Source organism: Zonotrichia leucophrys, chromosome 12 (assembly GCF_028769735.1).
Source record: "Zonotrichia leucophrys gambelii isolate GWCS_2022_RI chromosome 12, RI_Zleu_2.0, whole genome shotgun sequence".
Classification (NCBI taxonomy): Eukaryota; Metazoa; Chordata; class Aves; order Passeriformes; family Passerellidae; genus Zonotrichia; species Zonotrichia leucophrys.
The window spans coordinates 4,533,241-4,552,337 of record NC_088182.1 but is presented as its reverse complement, the minus strand read 5'-3'; the positions used below and the strand labels follow the sequence as shown (position 1 = coordinate 4,552,337).

General features: G+C 43.0%; 1 protein-coding gene across 4 annotated transcripts in view; it reads left to right on the top strand.

Moving 5' to 3' along the window:
* MITF (melanocyte inducing transcription factor) overlaps positions 1-19,097 on the top strand; it is a 116,416-nt gene that overhangs the window by 52,104 nt on the left and 45,215 nt on the right. The window contains exon 1 of one of the 4 annotated variants that reach the window (XM_064723838.1): positions 13,925-14,021. The exons of the other annotated variants lie outside the window; for them this stretch is intronic. Coding sequence (XP_064579908.1) covers positions 13,972-14,021 — 50 coding nt within the window. The 5' untranslated portion in view covers positions 13,925-13,971. Of the gene's footprint in view, positions 1-13,924; positions 14,022-19,097 lie in introns of those variants that run through there. 4 annotated transcript variants of the gene reach the window in all.

Here is a 19,097-nt window from a genome sequence, read left to right as displayed (position 1 = left end):
CTGTGACCCTGCTGGAATTTTCTTTAAGCTTGGAAACACTGAAGTGTGTGTTTTGTCAGATTTGAATCATGAACCTTGAAGAAGAGCTAATGACTTCTTATTTCTCACCCCTAATCTTCAACTGGAGCATTCTTTATATGAACAGCAGATCAGTCTGAGACTGTACCTCAGGCTTCACTTACCTTATTTAACTTTGCTTACTTGCTTTGTTCGTTGTAACATCTTTTTCTGCTCCAGTGAGTGTGTTTATGAAAATCATTATTTTCAGCCCTTATTGTCAGACCCATGCAAGCTGTGCAATTGTTGCTGGGGATGACAGTTCCCCAAATCTGCCTTGTTTTCTGTTGTACTTAAAACCAAGCTTTTCCTCTTGAACATCTTCTAACTCTTACCCTGATGAAATGTGTGGCTTTCTCAGTTACTCCCTCTTGTCTTCCTGGCAAATTAATGAAGATTTTTAAACTGGTTTTTTAGCTAAATTATCAACTTTTGGGACAAAAGCTGTATTCTCTGCTACCTGTGGTGGTGGATCTGGTTGTAAGTAAGGGATGGCAAAACTCTCGTTTGCTATTGGGGCTGAAGTTCAGTTCTGGCCTTCAAAAGTGCTCCCAGGATGTGCTGCACCCAGAGTGGCTGGGGTGCAATTAGCATTACCATTAATTATGTTTTACCAACAAAAGGACAAAAAGTGATTGAAACACCTCAGTTCAGTTTAAATTGAAATGTTCTGGTAGCAAGTAATCACAAAGCCTTGCACAGCCCCTTTTGATGCAGATTTTCTTTCAGATGTATTATTATTTAAACTATAATAGATGTTTTAGTAATTGGTTGAATCCTTGCTTCAAAAAGTCTTTTCTTTAAATTTGTCTCTGTTTCTGTGTAGAACAGAATTGCAAAAAATAAATTCCAGTGCTTGACTAGCTCTTGTTTGGCATGAAGTTGTAGAGCACTTAAAATTCCTCATACAACAGCTTTAATTGCTTGCTAATCTTGCCTAAAGATTGGCTGAGAATGTCAGCTCAGTTCTCCTGTTGCTTATTCTCAGCAGCACAGACTGCAAACGCTTGGGTAAAATGTACTGGGAGGATTTACTGTAGTACATGGGTGAAGGGGTATGGAAACACTTGCCTAGAGGTCAAACCGTTGACGTTTCAGTAGTTGGTTATTGATCTCTATCAGCAGCCTGACAGTTGTATGGCTTTTGTAGGATGAGTTAATAATTTCTTGGTGTGATGCAAAATCAACACCCAATTGACCCGAGCCCCTGAGTGTGACCCTGTGGAAGGGGATGGTGTGAGATGCTGCTCCCAGCACGTCTGCTCAATGAGCTGCTCCTTGGACAAAGCCTGCCCGAGAGCTGCGCCTTCCTCTTTCCTTCCCACGTTGTGCTGGGCTTTGATGAATGTGTTAGTGCTCATGTTGGTGGCTGTTCCCTTTTTTTAGAAACAAATCTTGCCCACAGTAACTCTATATCCACAGTGAGTAATGGAGAAATCATTGCTCGTTAATGATTCACTTGCAGGTTCCTGTATTGCTCTTGCTCAGTCACTGGTGTTGCTCTTGGCTCCAAAGTGTTGCTCAGCCCAGCACTTAGACCTGATTTTCATAGTTTCAGCAGGGTTGTTGTAATGGCAGGGTGGTGGGTGGCTGCCCTTGGTTACTGGTCCAAAATATATCCCTCCAGAGCTGGTCCTGAAGATGCTCTTGGCAGGATTGAAGAATTTCTGTGCTGTTGAACCTTTAAACTGCTTGAAAACCACTTCTACCAGTTAGTTTTTGTTAGTTTGCAGAAACTGTTGTTTGGTGTTTGCTTAAAGACTACCTCATGATTTACCTCTCCTGCTGTGTGAATCCCCTCTGTGCTCTAAGGTTAAATACTAAACTTGGAATTTCCATTTTGAACCTTATTTTCAGGTAGAGTTCTCACCCCAGCCTCTCCAAAGTGTTTGTTTTCTCTGTGCACACCTGGTGATGGACTTTCTTGGGAAATGCCCGTGTCTTGCTGCTGCTATTATAGGAATGGTGCCTCTAATCAAGGAGCAAAAAGCAAACTTCAGCTTTTAATAACTCAGAGAATTCTGAAGGATGCCTGGGGTCACAGAGTCCAGTCCTTTGTCTTGGTGGTGCCTGTCATATCCTCCCTAGGCTGATTGAGTTACGCAGACAGAGCTTGCCTAATAATTCAGCTTCCTATTTTGTAACAGTCATTATTGTAGGCTGTTTCATGGTGCTATTGTTCAAATAAACTAAGGAGAAAAAAATAATAGAAAAGGGCTCACACAAGAACAAGAGGATGCTTTCGCTGCTTTTGGCTTGGTTACTTCCTGTGAAAAAAAACATTCACCATGCAATGCTTGGGATCATTCAGCAGCAGTCAGCCCAATAACAGAAATTAATAAGCTAAGATGCCCTAGAAGCTTTAGATGGAAAAATGCTGTGGCTTGACTTTTGAATATTCAGCATCTCTTTTTTGTCTTGATGTCTACTCACCTTCCAGCATGGACAGCCATAGCAGAGTCATTTTCCAGCACCATTTGTAGCATAACGGAGGCCTTGGGCTTGATTGTGCTACATTTCAATCCATGATTGGTGTAAAACCTGCACCCCAAAAAAAGGAAGGGGAGAGAATGGCCTTTGCTTGGCCAGGGGCATGAGCATGGGAGGAGCAGGAGGCCACAGCAGACCCCAGGCCAAAGGGGGTGTGTGGAGGGAGGCTTCATCAAATAAAGCATGGCAGACTTGGGGTGATTTGGGACCCTGTTATTTTTAGTGCTTTCAGAAGTTCCTGTAATTGATTTGATTGCAGAGAGGAAAAGCAGAATTGTTTACCGACAGTAGTTCTTGTGGCTTTTCTTGTTTCTTTTTCTCACACAAGGGAAGGCTTTCCTGCGGTCGTTCTCGCACTGTCACTTCACAGCAATGGCTTCATCCCCTCTCTGTTTTCTTCCTCTCTTGTTGCCCTTCTCCACTTTCTCTTCCCCACATGCTGCCCTTTCCCTGTGTGCCACCTGTTTGCTCCTGGCACAGTTGGGGCTGGGAGCTGCTGGAGCTCCTCTGTCTCCCTGAATCCATCAGCTCTCCTGCCAGGGAGCTCTGACCTGCCTCTGCCTTCCAGTTTGTGCAAGAATGTCTCATTCAGATTTATTTTTTAACTGATCTCCCAATGTCTCAAATGAAGGAGCGCAAAATGTGATTTTAATTTTTTTTTCCTGAGATCACTCCACATCGTGTTGATCACAGAAATTGTTCCAGAGTCCTGGGCCTAAGCTCATTTGGGGAAACAGCCCTGGATCAATGAAAGAAAACATTCAGCAATGTGCATTTTATACAAGCATTTAAACTTTTTTTTTTTTTTTTTGGTTTTGTTTAGTAATAAAAGGAACAAAGCTATTATTAGTGACCATGGGCTTGGGAGTTTGCTAAAGCAGCAATAGTTACTCATCTGTTTTCATTTGCAGAAGTGTTCTAACAAAGGCAGCCACAAATGCAGCAGCGGGGTTAGGAGGTGGATGGTAGGAGTGGAAGTGCAGTTTCTGGAAGCCAGTGCTTGCTGAGACCTTTCTGTTTGGTCTTGGCTCTGTGGCCACCAGGAGCTCAGGTCCCAGGGAGCTCTTGCCTTGCCTTGGATTGAAGGGTGAAAGGATGCATCCCCTGGGTAAGTCCTTGGTCCTTTTTCTTCTCTGAGCTGCAGCAGAGCTCCACAGAGCAGCTGTCCCTCCTGGTGCCAGCCTGGGGTTGTGCCTGCACGTCAGCTCCTGCAGCTGGCTGGCAGAGATGGAGAAGAAGCAGTGATATATAATAATTTTGTTTTAGTTTTCCCTCTCTCCTCCTGGCCCAGGTAGGAATGAAATAGAGAAATTACCTGACTTGGAACCACAAGAAACTCCAATATTTTCTCACTCATTTCTTTTTCTTTTTTAAACCAGCTGAACAAGCGTGCACAAGACCTTTTGCATGTGCTTTCATGTGCAGCCAGCTGGGTCAGGGCTTGCTCCGTGGCAGATGCTGTGGACTGCAGAGCTGGCTCTGTACGTGGGGGGATCCACGCTGCCTGCAAGGGCAGTTTCCTCAGGTGCTGAAAGGCAGGCAGGTTTTTGGCTCAAAATGCTGTGCCGTGCCCAAAGATTCTATGGGAAATCAAAATTAAATTCTCCTGTTGATTTCCCTGGGTTTGGGACCATGTTCTACCTGAGTTTGGCTGTGATGTGCTGAGTACGTGCCTGAATTTAATGCTGGAATTAAATGCTCCATGAGCATTGCTGTCTAATAATCTCAACCAGCCTCTTTTTCTCCCCAATCCTGCAGCAGTTGAAAGTCTAATTTGCAATTTGAGTTTACATCCTGAGGGTGGTATGACAAATACCACGAGAAATATCTTGAATACGTAACAAATTTCAGGAATTGCTGTTTGCCCACATATCTGTGTGCTGAAGGTACAAACTTAAAACCAAGGAATTGCAGAAGACCTAACTGGAAAGGAGAGATGCAGAAGGAAAACTCTTGTTAGTGCACAGGGATCTGTTGGGGCAGCTGAGCCACAGCCTAGAAAGTTGCAATTATTTTTCTGGTGTCAGAAATGATACTGGGATAACAGATAAGCAGGGGAGGAGTTATTGAGCTGCTTTATCGTGCTGCTTACAGAAATGTGAAATTTAGCACGATAATTGAATAAAAGGTCTTATCTGTAGCTACGGTTGTTAATGACCAGAAACTGACATCTAAGGGGACAGATTATGTAATTTGCACCAACGTTGTAAATACATCTTTTTTTTCCTGGATTTCATGCAAACATTTTTTTTATAAAAACAAACCTCTCTGCACTGTGTGAATAATATTTTGGTTTCAAAGATGCAAAACTTATGGAAGTAGACTGATAGAATAAGAAAGATGTCAAATTTGGTAATATCTTCCAGCATTTTTACACATGTCATCTTGGAAGGCTTTTTTGGTTTTTAAGAGTGGGTTATTAACATTTTTCATGTTCTAGTATTCTTTCTTTTTATTGTTTTGAAGGTTTTGCAAGCATAATAAAGTATGTAGGCACAAAAGTTTCAAGTGACCTGGCACTAGAGGGAACAAAGAAACCTTCACCCTCTTGAAACAGGATTCTGCACACAGAACTCCAGTTTGCTCGGTTTTCCTCCGTGGCAAACAAATTTTTGAAGTTTACTTTGGCAGGAATTCCCACCACCATTATGTTAAACAGAAATGGGTGTTTCCAAGCAGCGTGTTTCTTTGTTGCCATGCGGAAATACAGTTTTAAATCTGTTTTATGTAGGCACTTTGTTTTGCTTTTCATTTCCTTGTCTTCTTCCCATGCATCTATAGCTTCCCAACACCACTGGGAATCCTGGAATAATAGATTGGTTTGGGTTGGAAGGGACCTTAAAGACCATCCAGTTCCAACCCCCTGCCATGGGAAGGGACAGCTTCCACTAGACCAGGTTGCTCAAACTATTTTAAGATAAATAGTTATATTCATGTTTTTAATTGAAATGAGGAAAGAACTTCGTTCTGGCTTGGACTTCACTGTTTACATTTTTTTGCATGTGAAATGTTAACTGATAAAAAATGCCTGCAGGTCGGGATCCACCTTAGATTTGTGATTTGTTTTTTTAGTCCTAAGGAACTTTATTACGTTTAAATGAAAAATTACAGAGGAACTTTGCTGTAGAAAACCTATCAGTTTTCTGCCAGCATTTTTTTTTTTGGTGCTCTAGTGATTATGGAAAACCTTACAGAAAACCCCTCATGTATTGCTTCTTAGAGGATGGTAATTGAGGGGTTGATAAAATGATGCTGCTTTTGCATAATGCAATGAGAAAATGATAAATCCAGGAGGTTTTGTGCTTAAAACCTGTTTTTTCACCAGGCTCAGGCTATTCAGTCCATCCCTGCCATCTCTGTTACTTGCATGTGGACATGGAAAGGGCTCAAACATTCACTGGAATCACAGTAGCCTTCTATTGCCTTTTTTATTTTTTATGTCAGTATATTGAGGTTTTCTTAACTAAGGAGTGGTACAGTTTACCTGAAGAAGTAACTGTCAGGCTGGTTTTGGTGTCGGCACCTCCCTTCTGGCACTTGCTAATGCTTCATCTGCATTTTTTGTCCTGGGCCACCACAGTACCAAGGTCTTGGACCTGCTTGAAAGCCCTTTGGCCTGGGAACTGCTTTATTCTGGCTGACTCTGCAATCCCCAATTTACCTGATGCTGGTTCTGCAGAGGCATGTGGTGGGATGGGCGGAGAAAATTGATTATTATGGTTTTTTGCCTAGGGCTTTTTTCCTCTTGTTTCAGGGAATTTCTCAATCCCAGGCTGTAAAGATTTAATGTGCTGGTTTTTTAGTAGTACTTAACACTTGTAAGATTTTTAAAAACATACATAATCACTCAAATATTAAAGACTTCAGTTTGAAACAACTTGGATATGGACTTAATTTAATCACAAGAATATATTAATGCATTCGATCTGCTTTGGGTTTTTTTTCAGTGTAACTTTTTCACCTTAGCACTGCTGTGTATTTTTGAGATCATCTTTGCTTTTCCTGGGTTACTTTTAATAAATGATTTTAGCAGCAGGAGCTAGTGTAAGTGTCCTTAGAAAATGCTTGCTCTGCCAGACAGGAAGGTGTTTTTCAGGTTCCGTACTTTGGTTTTGTGTACTTAATTATTACTTTTTTCAGAATAAATTAGCCTGTATTAAAAGCGCACCGGAGGCTGGAGTTCTTTGTTCCCAGGCTGGAAATAACATGGTCAGTGAAGGTGTTTTCATTATGCTCCACTCTTGAACTTCAGGGGAAATTTTGGATGGCATGTTCAGGATGTTGAACGGTTTGGGCTGTCAAAGGTTTGGGTTTTCATGCTGCTGTGACAAAGTGAAAGGTTCTTCTCTGCTAAGCCTGTGAGCAGGTGTTGTAAGAGCCTGGCAGCTTCAGTGCTGTGTTGCTGAGTAGGATAACAGGACATGGCTACAGAGGATGGAGCTTTCTGGGATTTAGAGATTTTCCCTTCTGTCTGTACTGCCCAGGCTGTGTGTCCCCAAGGGGCTCTGCTCTAAAGCCTTGTGTTGGAAGTCATTATGGGTGATGGTGGCTCTTGGACCCTCCAGCTGCAGTCTTGCTTTCAAAAGATATCCCTCTTAGTCTGCTCTGGATGAAACCTCCTGCTCTGCATGCCTTCTGTATACTTTAGAATGTCTCTTTTTGTAGTAGATATTTCTTGAGTTTGTTTGTTATGAGGGAACCTCTAATCTTTACTTTAGAAACGAGGGGTTGCATTTTGAGGTATTATTCACTGCTTTAATCCAGCATGATGTATATGAAGGCAGGAGCTCCTGTTGTGTGCAATATTCCAGCACTTCTTCAGGTCCATCTGCTCTGCCAAAGAGTTTGCTTTGCTCTGTATCTGTCCTTTTTGAGCCTCTGGGTGCAGGGCATCTTCTGTGTGCAGGAAATGGCTGGACATGGCACTCAGTGCTCTGCTCTGGTTCACAAGGTGGTGGTTGGTCAAAGGTTGGGCTTGATGATCTTCTCCAACCTTATTGATTCTGTGATTCTGTTTCCTGCAATTCATTGCTGGCTGCTTTATTCCACAGTGACCTACTTTGATTAGGCAACCAGTCTTTATTTGCAGAGGAGCATGTTGTTCCTTCTCCAGTCCTCCAGCTGGAAATGGTTTCAGGTCTGAACTTCTCAGAATGAGACTGTTGATACCAATTTAATCTTGTTCATGGCTGGTTTATATCGCTTGGTGACGTGCCAGGGTTGTTCTCTCCTGGGTGTTTGTTTCTCTGCTGTATTTATAGACAGCAACACTCACTCCTGCCAACCTCCAAACTTTTCTTTAGCTTCCCACTATAATGTGGGCTTGTTTCCCTTGCCCCCTCAATTTTAGCTCCGTGTTCTTGAGCACATTGCCCAAGCAGGAGCCCTTGCCCACAAGGCACACACAGGTTTTGCTCTTGGAACACGGTGCTTCTCCATCCTCCCTGGCATTGCCTTGTCTGATACAGCCCCAGGCTGCTGCTTTTTGTGCTTTGCAGTGCTTGGCCACTTGTGACATCGGCAGTGACTCATTCCCCTGGGCTCCTCTCAGTCCCATTGAGTTTAAATTCATCAGGGAAATACAGATGATGTACCATATCCTGTTGTGCTTTCAAAGATCCTGATGGAGTTGTGGCAGCTCACCAGAAGGATGAGCTGTTTCTCTTGACCTGTGGTCTGAAACAATACAGACCAAATCCAGCAGATACAAATCAAGGGGAATTTTATCCATGAGTTGCTTCCCCGAAGTGTCAGTGGATTCAAGGCTGGAGCCTGAGCAGAGGCATTTGGAACAGATGTTTCAGGTTCATAGAGAAGAGATTGAAGAGCTTATTTTGAAAGAAAATAACTGGGAATATGAAGAGGGATACAGAAAACCCAGTGAGCAATTCAGGTGTGTGATCTGGTAATAAGCTTAAATGCTGTCCCTTTATAAGGGGAGGAGAAGAAGTGTAATTTGACTGTAGTGCTGGCTCAGGCAGTGCCTTGCAGCCATGGTAAAGGCTGGTAGGAGCTCAGCATGGATTGGGACTTGGAATTGTTGAAATCTTCCATTCTTCAAAAATGGCAGAACAGGGCTGTGTTAAAATCAGAGAGCCAGGAGGGCAGGGTGAGAGCCCAGGTCCTCGCTGGTATCTTGCTGTTCCTGAAGCCACTGCTGTTTATTTGGGGTGATGCTGCCGTTTCACCCTTTGCCTCTTTACCTTTTTTATCCCAGCTCAGGGCTCTGCCAGACGCTGGGGAAGAGGGGACAAAGCTCCATCTAGTGTGGAAAGGGAGATGTCTGGGAGCTGGCCAAATGAGAAGTCCTACAGAAGCTGCCTTCCCCTAGTCCAGGCATAGGGGTTGCTTTTTTGGCTGTTTTTGTTTTGGGGTTTGTTTTGGCAGCCTGTGTATAGGACTGCAAAGTTCTTTGGCTGTGCAAGAGTTAACTGAATAACTGTGGCACTGACAGCAAATGTTCATTTTTGGTACTCTGAAAGTGTGTGCAGGGTAATACTGGCTTTAATGCAACTTTAAGTAGTATGTAGTGTCAATTCAAGGCAAATTTAAATATATATCCTTCTATTAAGATTAGGAATTCTGTAGCCAGGTTGTAGCTGTGTGAAGGGAAGTGGCACAGAAGTATAACACTTAAGGAAGAATATCTTAGTTTAAGATGAAGTTCAAGATTTGTACAAAAATAAACTATAGTAAGATAGATGATAAAAGCTGTTATCCATTTATACTTGCATTATGTGCTTTTAGAAACAAGAAAGAATAGAAAAGAATCTTGTTTGTTCTGGAGTTTGTAAAATATATTTTTTCCCTCTGCTGAATACCTGTAAAGCCAGTTGCAGTTCCTGAATGTGGAAGGGAAAAATATTTTCAGTGTATTAGATATATATTGGCAACTAAGCATCAGGGAGCCACTAAATTCCTGAATTCAATAATGGTTGTATGGAAAAAAAAAACAAAACAAAACAAAAAAAAAAACCCACTACTGCAGGTTAATCCAGATTTCTTATGTGGGTTATGAAGGAAACATTTTTTATTTTCCTTAATCCACCTGTGATGTCCCATTCTTACCCAAGCAGATGCTGCTTGTTCTCCTGCCTGCAGTTCCACAGTGCCAAAGACCCCTGGGCAGAATTGGTCCCTGCCTAAAGTGGTAGATCAATGTAATCTGTGGGAACTTGGGATCAAACTCCTCTGGGGGTTTTCATTGTTGTTTTGGGGGTTTTCATGTTTTCCACCTTGTTGGGAATATTGGCCTGCCTTTTGTTTCCAGCTGGTTGGGAATACTGGGGGTTGTTCCTGCTGGAGCAGTATCATGAGGAATGGAAGGTGGTGAGTGCAGAGAAGGTGAAGTTTCCTTCCACAGCAATAGCCTGAGGTGCAGGCAGGGTTTGCAGCACTGACTTTTCTGAGCCAAGAAGTTGAAGAAGTGGCAGGGTCACTTTGCTCCAGCAGCACATTTGCCCCCAAGGTGCAGCTGCAGGTGCTGACTGAGAGCTGCCACCATCCTGCTTTTTGGGGACAGCAGTACAGCTGGCTGCTGGGCTCCAGCAAGTCTGGAGCTGCACATCATTTCCAGGTGACTTTGCTGCATGTTTATGAACCTGGCTCACTAATGTAGCACTGTACAGTCGCCTGCTGAAGCCTAAAATAACAGAAGGTGTGAAATGCTGCTCCACACCAGTGGTGGGTGCTCCAGCAGGTACTTTGCCAAGGTCACAAATGCTAAGTAAACCAGATTAAACAAAACCCTGTTGCAGGAATGCATGATTAATTGTAGTCTTTGCAGGATTTATTGGTTATAAGCTAAGCCCTGCCTTTATTTTTTTGTCCTGGTAACTAAGGCAGATGTGAACTTCAAGTCCAGTGAAACATTTTTTTGGCTCTTGCCTCTGTTTACATGATTCAGGGGTTTGCAGTAGTTCCACAACAAATATAGCTTTGAACAGAAATAGCTATTCAAGTGCTGTGCTTCTGGCAGTGCAGAACAGATTAGGAGGGTCTGACAGAAAGGCTTGTAAATAGTTTTGAGTTGACTGCTCTTTTTTCAAAAGTAAACTAAAGGCTGTAATGTATTATGAAAAGTAAGAAGTGGTGTTCCTGCTACAAGTGGCATGGACAACATGGCTTAGTTGTCACTGAACTGTGCAGAACATGGGCTGTGCCCAACAGTTTTCTTTGAGAAAATCCCATTTTCTAGAAACTCAGCAGCTGTGTTAATCTTTGAGATTGTATTTGGTTGCATAAAGTTATTTCTGAAGATTTTCCTGATATCTGCTATTTGAGATGTGCTTGGGCATTTTAGATGCAACAGAAGATATGCAAAGCAGAAGGGTGATTGCAAAATTGAATTAAGGCTGTGTATTAGCAGGGCCATATTTGAGGTGTTAAAAGACCTATAAATAGGTTAGGGTGGATCTTTTTGTACATACTTTTGACTTTGTAAAATCAAGAAGTATAAATGTTGCTTGCATGTTTTTATTTTGAATGAGACTTCATTCTGTACCATGGCTTTCATTTGGTATTTCTTTTATTTACATGTCACCCCATGTTTAAGTAATTATTTTCCTCATTCCCTCTCTGATGTTCATGAGCAGTTTCTGGCTTGAAACAAGATGCAGAATTATTTTGATGAGGGAGGAGGAGGAATTACCATAATAGTCCTTGGAGATGCAGTTCCCCAGTGCTGAAGGCTTTAAATCAATGCCAGATATTTCTGTGAATTACTGCAGTTCCTGCAAATGTGACAAATTTAAAACAGAATTTACAGCTGTCAGATAGCAGATGAAAAGGTCCCTCCAAATAATGTTTGCACTGTCCTGAGTGTGCAACAGTGCACACTCTGAGGTTGTAAGCACACAGAAACTGTACCCAACTTTGGGAATCCCCAAACTTGGGATTTGGGAGAGGTACCTGGTGACAGAGGGCTCTTTACTGGGTGTGCCTCTACTGAGGATGCTGCTGACAGCATAGCAATGATGCCTGATGAACTGAGGAGGTTTGCTTCCTCCAGGAGCCTTGGTTTGGGATTCTCCCACGTCAGGGATGTTGTGGGGGCATTGAGTGGCCTAAGCAGAGAATTGAAGGCTGCCTATCTTCAGTTGTTTGCAGTTGGATTCCTCCATTTTGCCTTGCCTCAATTAGCAAGTTTGTAAACATCACTAATGCTTCCTTACATGGACAGCTGGAGCTTATCCCACCTTCCTGTCTGTGCTGTGAAAACCCAAGGCAGCAAGTCTGGCACATCTGTCCTGCAATTGCAAATCCTAATTGCAGTGTAAATATCCAAGCGGTTGGTAAAGTAACTTGTTGCTGAATTTTTACCCCACCCCAAGTAGTTCAGCTTGCACAATCCTCTTTGCCCCAATAACTTTTCCACAAATAGATAAAAAGGTAGAAGAAACATGAGCAATGCTTAAGGGACTCTAAAATTGGAGTTTGTTCCAAGCGTGGGGATGCTGAGGAATTGGTTTATGCAGCCTGGGGAGTTGCTTTGCTAGAAAGAAGAGTTGCTAAACACATTTGCTGATCTGATCAGGTCCAGTAATGAACAGCTAGTGCTGTGGCTAGAGACTGAAGTGAGAGTTTGCATAATATCTGTCCAAGACTGGTTTAATGTTAAAATCATTGCAGTGGTGGGTTGTTTGTTCCCTTGCATGTTGTTTTTAGTGTTGTGAGCAAGTCCTACGTGCTGATAATGCCAACATACCGAGCACAGAATTCACTGTGTTGTTCTCATCATGACTGTTTGGGATTCTTAATCATTTGAAGCAAATCTTCCATAAACACTTTCCCTTTTGCTCCTCAAGATCCTGTTTGCTCAGCATGCCAGAGTGAGGATGTCATCTGCAGGAGATGAGGCTTCCAGCTGCCTCATCCTCTTTGGAAGGCTTTGAATAGTGCTGTGACAGTGGAGTCAATAAGCAGAAAGCCTTGGATGAATGGAAGGGTTTAGGCTGGGAATTGCTGGTCCTGGAAAGCCTTGAGGGACACCATGGCTTTTTGGCTGGGAAGGAGTCTGGGCATGTAAATTATGGATACAAGCTGTGGGCACTACTTGGTTGAGCCATATCTTCTGCTGAAAGCTGCCTCTGTGAATAAACTTGCTATCCAGCTGTGGAAGTTATAATTTCTAAACCAGGATAAGATGGAAAGGTGCTGTGAAGCCAGAGCTGGGCGCTGTGTAGTTGTAAAGTATCAAAAAGTGTGGTGGTCATACGTCATCTTCTGTCAGCGACAGTGTTATCATCGCTGTTTACCCAGATAAAAAAAGGTAAATTCTGCATTACAAAATCAAAAACTACAGAGATTGCTCGTGGAACCTTATCTCCTCGCCTTTTCTTTTATCACCTTTTGGTTGTTTTACCAATCTGGCTTTTTGTTTTGCAAATTTGTGTAGAGCCCTTTAGAGAGGGAAGTGCCCATAGATGTGGTGTCTGAAAAATCGTTTAAAAAGCCTTTAACAAGGTCAGACTTTTAAGTGAAAGGCAAATCTGCGTCATGCCTTTTTTTCCTCTTTTATTTTTTGGCAATATTTTTTCTGAGTTTGTGATGGAAACTTCAAAAGTTTGAGGAAAAAGATGAAACCAATATCAGGTAATGCCGTCAGCTACATTTAAATTCCTTTAGCCCTTCATGGGACAATTTTGGGAGCTTGAGGTATTTGTGTATCTGCGTGTTCTTTTCCAGCCTGTTTGAGCAGAGGTGGGCTGGGGAAATGTTGTGTGCATTGTCACATCGACTCTGTGCCATTACAGGTGTAGTTCAGGCTCTTGAGAGATGCATGTCCAGCGGTTCCTAGGTGGAGGTTCGCCTAGGTGAACCTTGAATGCCAAGTTACATCCCAGAAAACAAATTTGTCTTGCACCCACCCTTTCCCTTCATCTTTTTGGCGATAAAGATCGTGAGAAAAAGGTGCTGTTACAGACAGCCCTTATCCACTGATGGTGTTAATGGCCTGATCACACCCCTTTTAATTAATGAATGGGAGAATGCCAGCCCGTGTCTTCGGTTTCTCCCATTCCTTGCGGGGCGGTGAGGGTGGTGCAGCCCCTGGGATCCTCTCAGCCCACGGAGGTGCCGGGAATTTACCCCAAACCCTGCGGATCCAGGTGCCCATCAGGAGGCTGCGCGGCGCTCCCATGCAGGTGAGGCAGGATGCAGCAAGATGCTGCCTCCAGACTCCTGCGCAGTTTTGGAGCCTTTTCATGGTACCCCCTGGCCGTGCTGCCTCAAGCCCGTGGTTTTCTCCTCGGTAGGTGCTGGATTGCACAGGTCTGCAGTGCCGGAGCTGCTGCTCCCTGGGGATTGGAGTTGCCAGGTCCTTATCTGGAGCCTCCCCTGGAGACACAGCCGGCCCGGACGCTGCTTGGCTTTCACCCGGGGGTGCTCAGCACAAGCCCTTGGACACCAGATTTGGGGGGGAAGATGGAAGCTGTTCAGATGGTCATGCCCTGCTCCTTTGACAGCCTGTGTCTGTGAGTGATGCTTTGCCGGGGCACCGTGAGCGGATGATTGTGGGGTTGGTTTGTGGTGGAGGTTGTGCTCTGGGAATTGAGGATTGCTGTGCTCTGGACTGGCCACTGTCCTCTGCAGAGCCACAACAGCTGGGCTGATGGGGACTTTCAGGAGGGGAAGACTCTGTGTTCAAATATATATACATATATATGTCTCTTGTTCTGAAACTTGATGGTAAAAATGCAGATTTGGGTTAACAGAGGTTCAGTTTCTGTGTAAAAAGACTCAGTCTATTATCACTGTTATAATATGGAAGTCATTGAGGATACTTTAAGTTTGCAATTTAGGTACTTAAGATTTGCAGTTTTTCATCTCCCCTTTATCAGCAGTAGTAGTAAAGGATTGTAAAATGTGACCTTTGCAGCTTTTGGATTGAACCTCTTAATTTTACCTTGTTCCTTAACCTGGACAAGATCAAGCTTTCCAGGCTATACTGCAAGCTGGGTCTCCAAGTAAATGGGCATTCAAGCAGATCAACTTACGGCATTTTATTAAGTCAACACTCATGCAAAAGCCACCTCCAGAGCTTAATAATTATTTACTGAGTGCTCCTGGGTCATGAGAGAGGTTTTCATTAAGTTCAGAAAGCATTATGTTCAGCCACTTGTGAAGGTGTGTTTTAAAGACAGGAAGAAAAATGGAAAACTACTACATGGTGTACAACAACTTAAAAAAAATTTGAGGCTTGAATATTTTTGTTTGTGGGGTTGGGTTTTGTTGGAGGGGTTTTGTGTATGTGTGTTTTCAAATGTTTTTTTCCAAGCAGGTTGGTCCTCTGAATTAATTTGATTTGGCATTTAACCCTTATCGCTGTAGTATAGTCGATAGTAGGTGTGCATGGTGGATGGATGGTGCAGGGTTTTGCCTTCCCTCCCCAACCATGTGCCCTCAGTGCATCCAGGCAGGTGAGTGGGTGCCTTTTGGGCTGTGTTCTGTTCTGTGGGTGCAGCCCATGGTGCAGGGCAAGCAGTGCAGGGCAGGATACAAAAGCATTGTAGGAGGCACAGAAAACATTTACCTTGATGATGGAGCAGAGACAGGCAGCCTATTTCTTTAAACGTGTAACCTTCAAGTGCGGAAACCTTTCATGTAGGAGCCTGAAACACAGTCCTGGCTTTATTATGAAGGCTGATAAAGGTCTCCACACCGTTTTTGTAACTGCTTTGTCCTTGGCAAGCCAGGACGTAGGAGGGTGCCAAATCCTGAGCTTGTTTTTTTTTGCATTGATACTTCAAGCAGCGCCAGGCAGTTGGCGGTGAGCGGAGCGTCGCTGTAACCCACAATCAATTATTAAATGTTAGGAATGAGGTACAAAGTGCTCCAGGGAAAATGCTGTAGTAGTTGGAGTCCCTTACCTTGGCTGAAGGGGAAAAGGGATTGTGTAGGGTTCTTTTATTTTTTGTGGACTTTTTGTGTTTTGTTTTAGACTTTTTTTTTGGAGTGGTGGTGGTGTGTGCAATCTGGCTCCTCCTTGCATTTATTTTGTTTTCTTTTGCTATTCACTTTTCTGTCACTTCTTTCTGAGGCAAACAGCATTGCTGGCTAGCAGGTCAGAAGCTAATACAGACATTGTTGCTTCAGCCACAGTACAGGGAACAAAAAGTTTCTTGAGGTTTTACTGCTTGGTAGTAAAGAATTTGTAGAGATCAACTTTAATTTTCAAGGAACTCTAGTAATTTTCTACAAGTGATGTTGGGAGCTGAGTGGTGGTCTCCTCTGAAAACGTCTTCTGGAGGTCAAGTATTTAAGTAGCCATCATTATAGCTTAATCTTTAAAGCAAGGGGATGAGAGGTTGCCAACATTACAACTCAAATGTGGGTACCTTTATTTTATTTATGAATAATTATGAATGGGATAAGGGTAAGACATAAACAAAAGCGTTTAAATCCGGTGTTATTTCTTACCTCTGATATCTGGTGCAGCTCAGTGGATTTCTTGAGGTGCTAAATCTGCTTTTCTTGGCTGATTTCTCTGTAGACTAACCCATTAACAAACATTTGGCATGAATGGAGGGAAGAGAGCAGCAGCCTCCCTCTTATGTGCCATTTCTCAGTTAAGAGCAGGGAAGTCCATCCTGCCCAGAACAAGTGGCTTTGAAGGCTCTTTGTCTAATTTGTATAAGAAACATTGCATTGGAGACTTTTTTTTTCTTAAAAATATTCAAAAGTAGTTAAAGTTTCCAAAGTAGTTAAAAAGCAAAGTTGAGTTAATTATATTTTTTCCAGTTCAGAGTCTCCAGAGAAGTTTCTTAATCAATGCATAGATAGTGCAAAATAATGCATGTACATCAGATAACTCATAACTAATGCATGTGAACCAGAGCATTTGTTTGATCAGTTTATAGAATCTGAAAACAAAGCTATCCAACGAAAGATGAGTTTGTGTTTTTGCCTAAAGGGACAGATAAAATAATCAGTAAACATCTGGGAAGGTTATGGTCTCTGTGGGTCGATGGCAACAAAATCAAACTTGATTTTAATGTGATCAGTTGCCTTTTATTATGTAATGGCTACCTGCATAATAATTCATGTATGCAGTAGCTAACATTTCCCAGGCATCTGTGCAAAGGATATGTAATTTAAACTATTTAATAAAGCTTTATCACTTCGTGATTAATTGGATTGGCTCATGACACATAACTAATAACTCCCAGTCTCTATTGCACTGTGCTTATTAGAGTGCTAATGGATAACTGGTTTAATCATGTGTCAATTAAAAGGATGAGTCGGTTTCATTTATTGCAATTAGATGGTTTCCATAAACTGTTTGCAGGAAGTATCTGAATTGCATCGTGTATTAGCTGTGTGTGGGCTCTGCTGCTGGCTCCACGTAATCTGGGGGTGAATCAGTTCGTGGAGGGGAGTTTTGGATCCACGTGTCCACCCTGGATGGTTCTGTGGTACATGGCACCGAGCGTGGTCACGGGACATGTGCCTCTGCACCAGCATGGAAGGGTCAAGAAGCTTTAAAAATGGCCATTTTCAAAACTCTCTGGATGAAATTTTAGAAAATAGCAAGTTTTTAATGGCTTCTTTGGTTGGAAAAGTGAGTTTCCGACAACATGGTCATGGAACCCAAACCATCTTCTGTTCATTCTATTCTGTGCTTGAGATGAGCAGACGTGGTGCAGAAGGGAAGCTGGATGGGAGAGTGACCTGTGTGATGCATGGGACAGACTTAGAGGATGAGATACCAAAGTTTCAAAGTGTTTTCCATGTTTGATCAGTGCCACTCATGGCGGGTGGAAGGAATGCTGGTATGGGAGACTGTCATGCACACAGGGGGAGCTTTGCAGACACCTGGGAATAAATAACAGGAAATCTGTCCATGTTCCTTCCCAGTGTTTGTGACAGAAGCATCTGGTTAGGCAGGCAGGTGTTGTGCAGCAGCTTTTATCCCAGAGCAAGCATTATTTGAACTCACCTGCACTGATGGTGTGATGGTTGGGTGCCCATCTCCCTTTCCCAGTTAGTAATGGGTAGGATAAGAGGAGATGGCCCCAAGTTGTGCCAGAGGAAGTTTAGATTGAACATTAAAAAGAATTTCTCACTGAAAGAGTTGCCAAGCACTGGAACAGCCTGTCAGGGAGATGATTGAGTCACCATTGCTGGAGGTATTTAAAAGACACGTAGATGTGGCACTTGGGGACATGGTTTAGTGGTGGGCTTGGCAGTGCTGGGTTAAGGGTTGGACCTGATGATCCTGGGGATCTCTTCCAACCTGAACAATTCCATGATGCTGTGGCAGTAGCTGCAGTCTGGCAGCACGTGGCTGTCCACACTCTGTACGTTTGGGGATCACCTGCCTCTTTGCCATGTGAAATACTGAGCAGAATTGCAGAGGAAATAAAGCCTGGGAGCATCTTCACCCTTTGGGGAAGAAGTTGGCAGAACAGCATTTTCTGGGACTGTTATCTCATTAAAAGTCACAATACTTGAAGCTTTTGTTTACAGTTTTTGATCAACAGTAGAGCCTTGAATCACCTGCAGGAAGATGGAAGTACACTTGGTGCAAGTAGCTAAAGTAGTTGTGTGAGCAAGATGAGGTTCCTGGCAGGAGCTGTTTGAAATGCTGTGGAAATAATTTCTCCTTCCTGCTCCCTCTCTTTCCCCAACATTTTTGTATATGGAAAGGTTCTTCTGAGATGGTTTCCAGCACACTTGGCTTTGGTAGGCGGAGAAACAGTTCAAAATGAAAGAAGGTGGGAGGAACTGCTGGGTTACCAATTTTGCAACATTAGGTATCTGTAAAAATTGCCAGTAGCACACAAATGAGAATGCTGACAAGTGTGGTACAAAACTGGCCTTTTTCCAACATGAGGAGAATGAATCCTTCCCTGAATGCAGCATTTGGGTGGATTTTTTTGCTCATGTATTACAGTGGTCTCTGAGGTGGGATGCACAGTGTTGTTAGTGGGCAGAAAGAAAATGTGAGCACTTCAGCGATACATGTATATAGTTCATAAATAAATAAGTAAACATTTTGAGGATGCATGTTCAGACATTCCTGGTAGGAATGCATAATCAAAACAATTGGGAGGCCACTCATCTATAACTATCTTGGTCATGGAAATAAAGCATCTCTTTGGTTTAGAAATGTGAAAGTGGTTCAGATGTGCAGCCAGGAAACAAGCTGCTGGATTTAGATGTGAGAATGCTTCACCCTTAATTGAAAAGGGAGTGTTTTTTACAAGTATCACAGTCAATGACTTGTCTTGAGCAGCTAATTAGTACGATTATTCCACAGCTGCATTAGTTTCACCACAAAGGTTTTCTCTTGTTTTATCAAAAGGATCAGTGTCTCTGTGAATGTTTCAACATGACAGGTCTTAAATAGCAGGATGGTCCCCTGCCTCCCTGCCCCCAAAATGTGTGCTCTGGAAGAGCAGGGTTTGATCTCTTGGGGCAGTAAGCGTGGGTTCTCTTTTTTTTTTGTTGTTTCTGCCCTGAACTGTGTTTAACATCAGTCCTAAACAAAGCCAGAAAACTTCCAGCAGTGCTGGCTCTGGCTGTCGCAGCACAAGCAGCAAGACCTG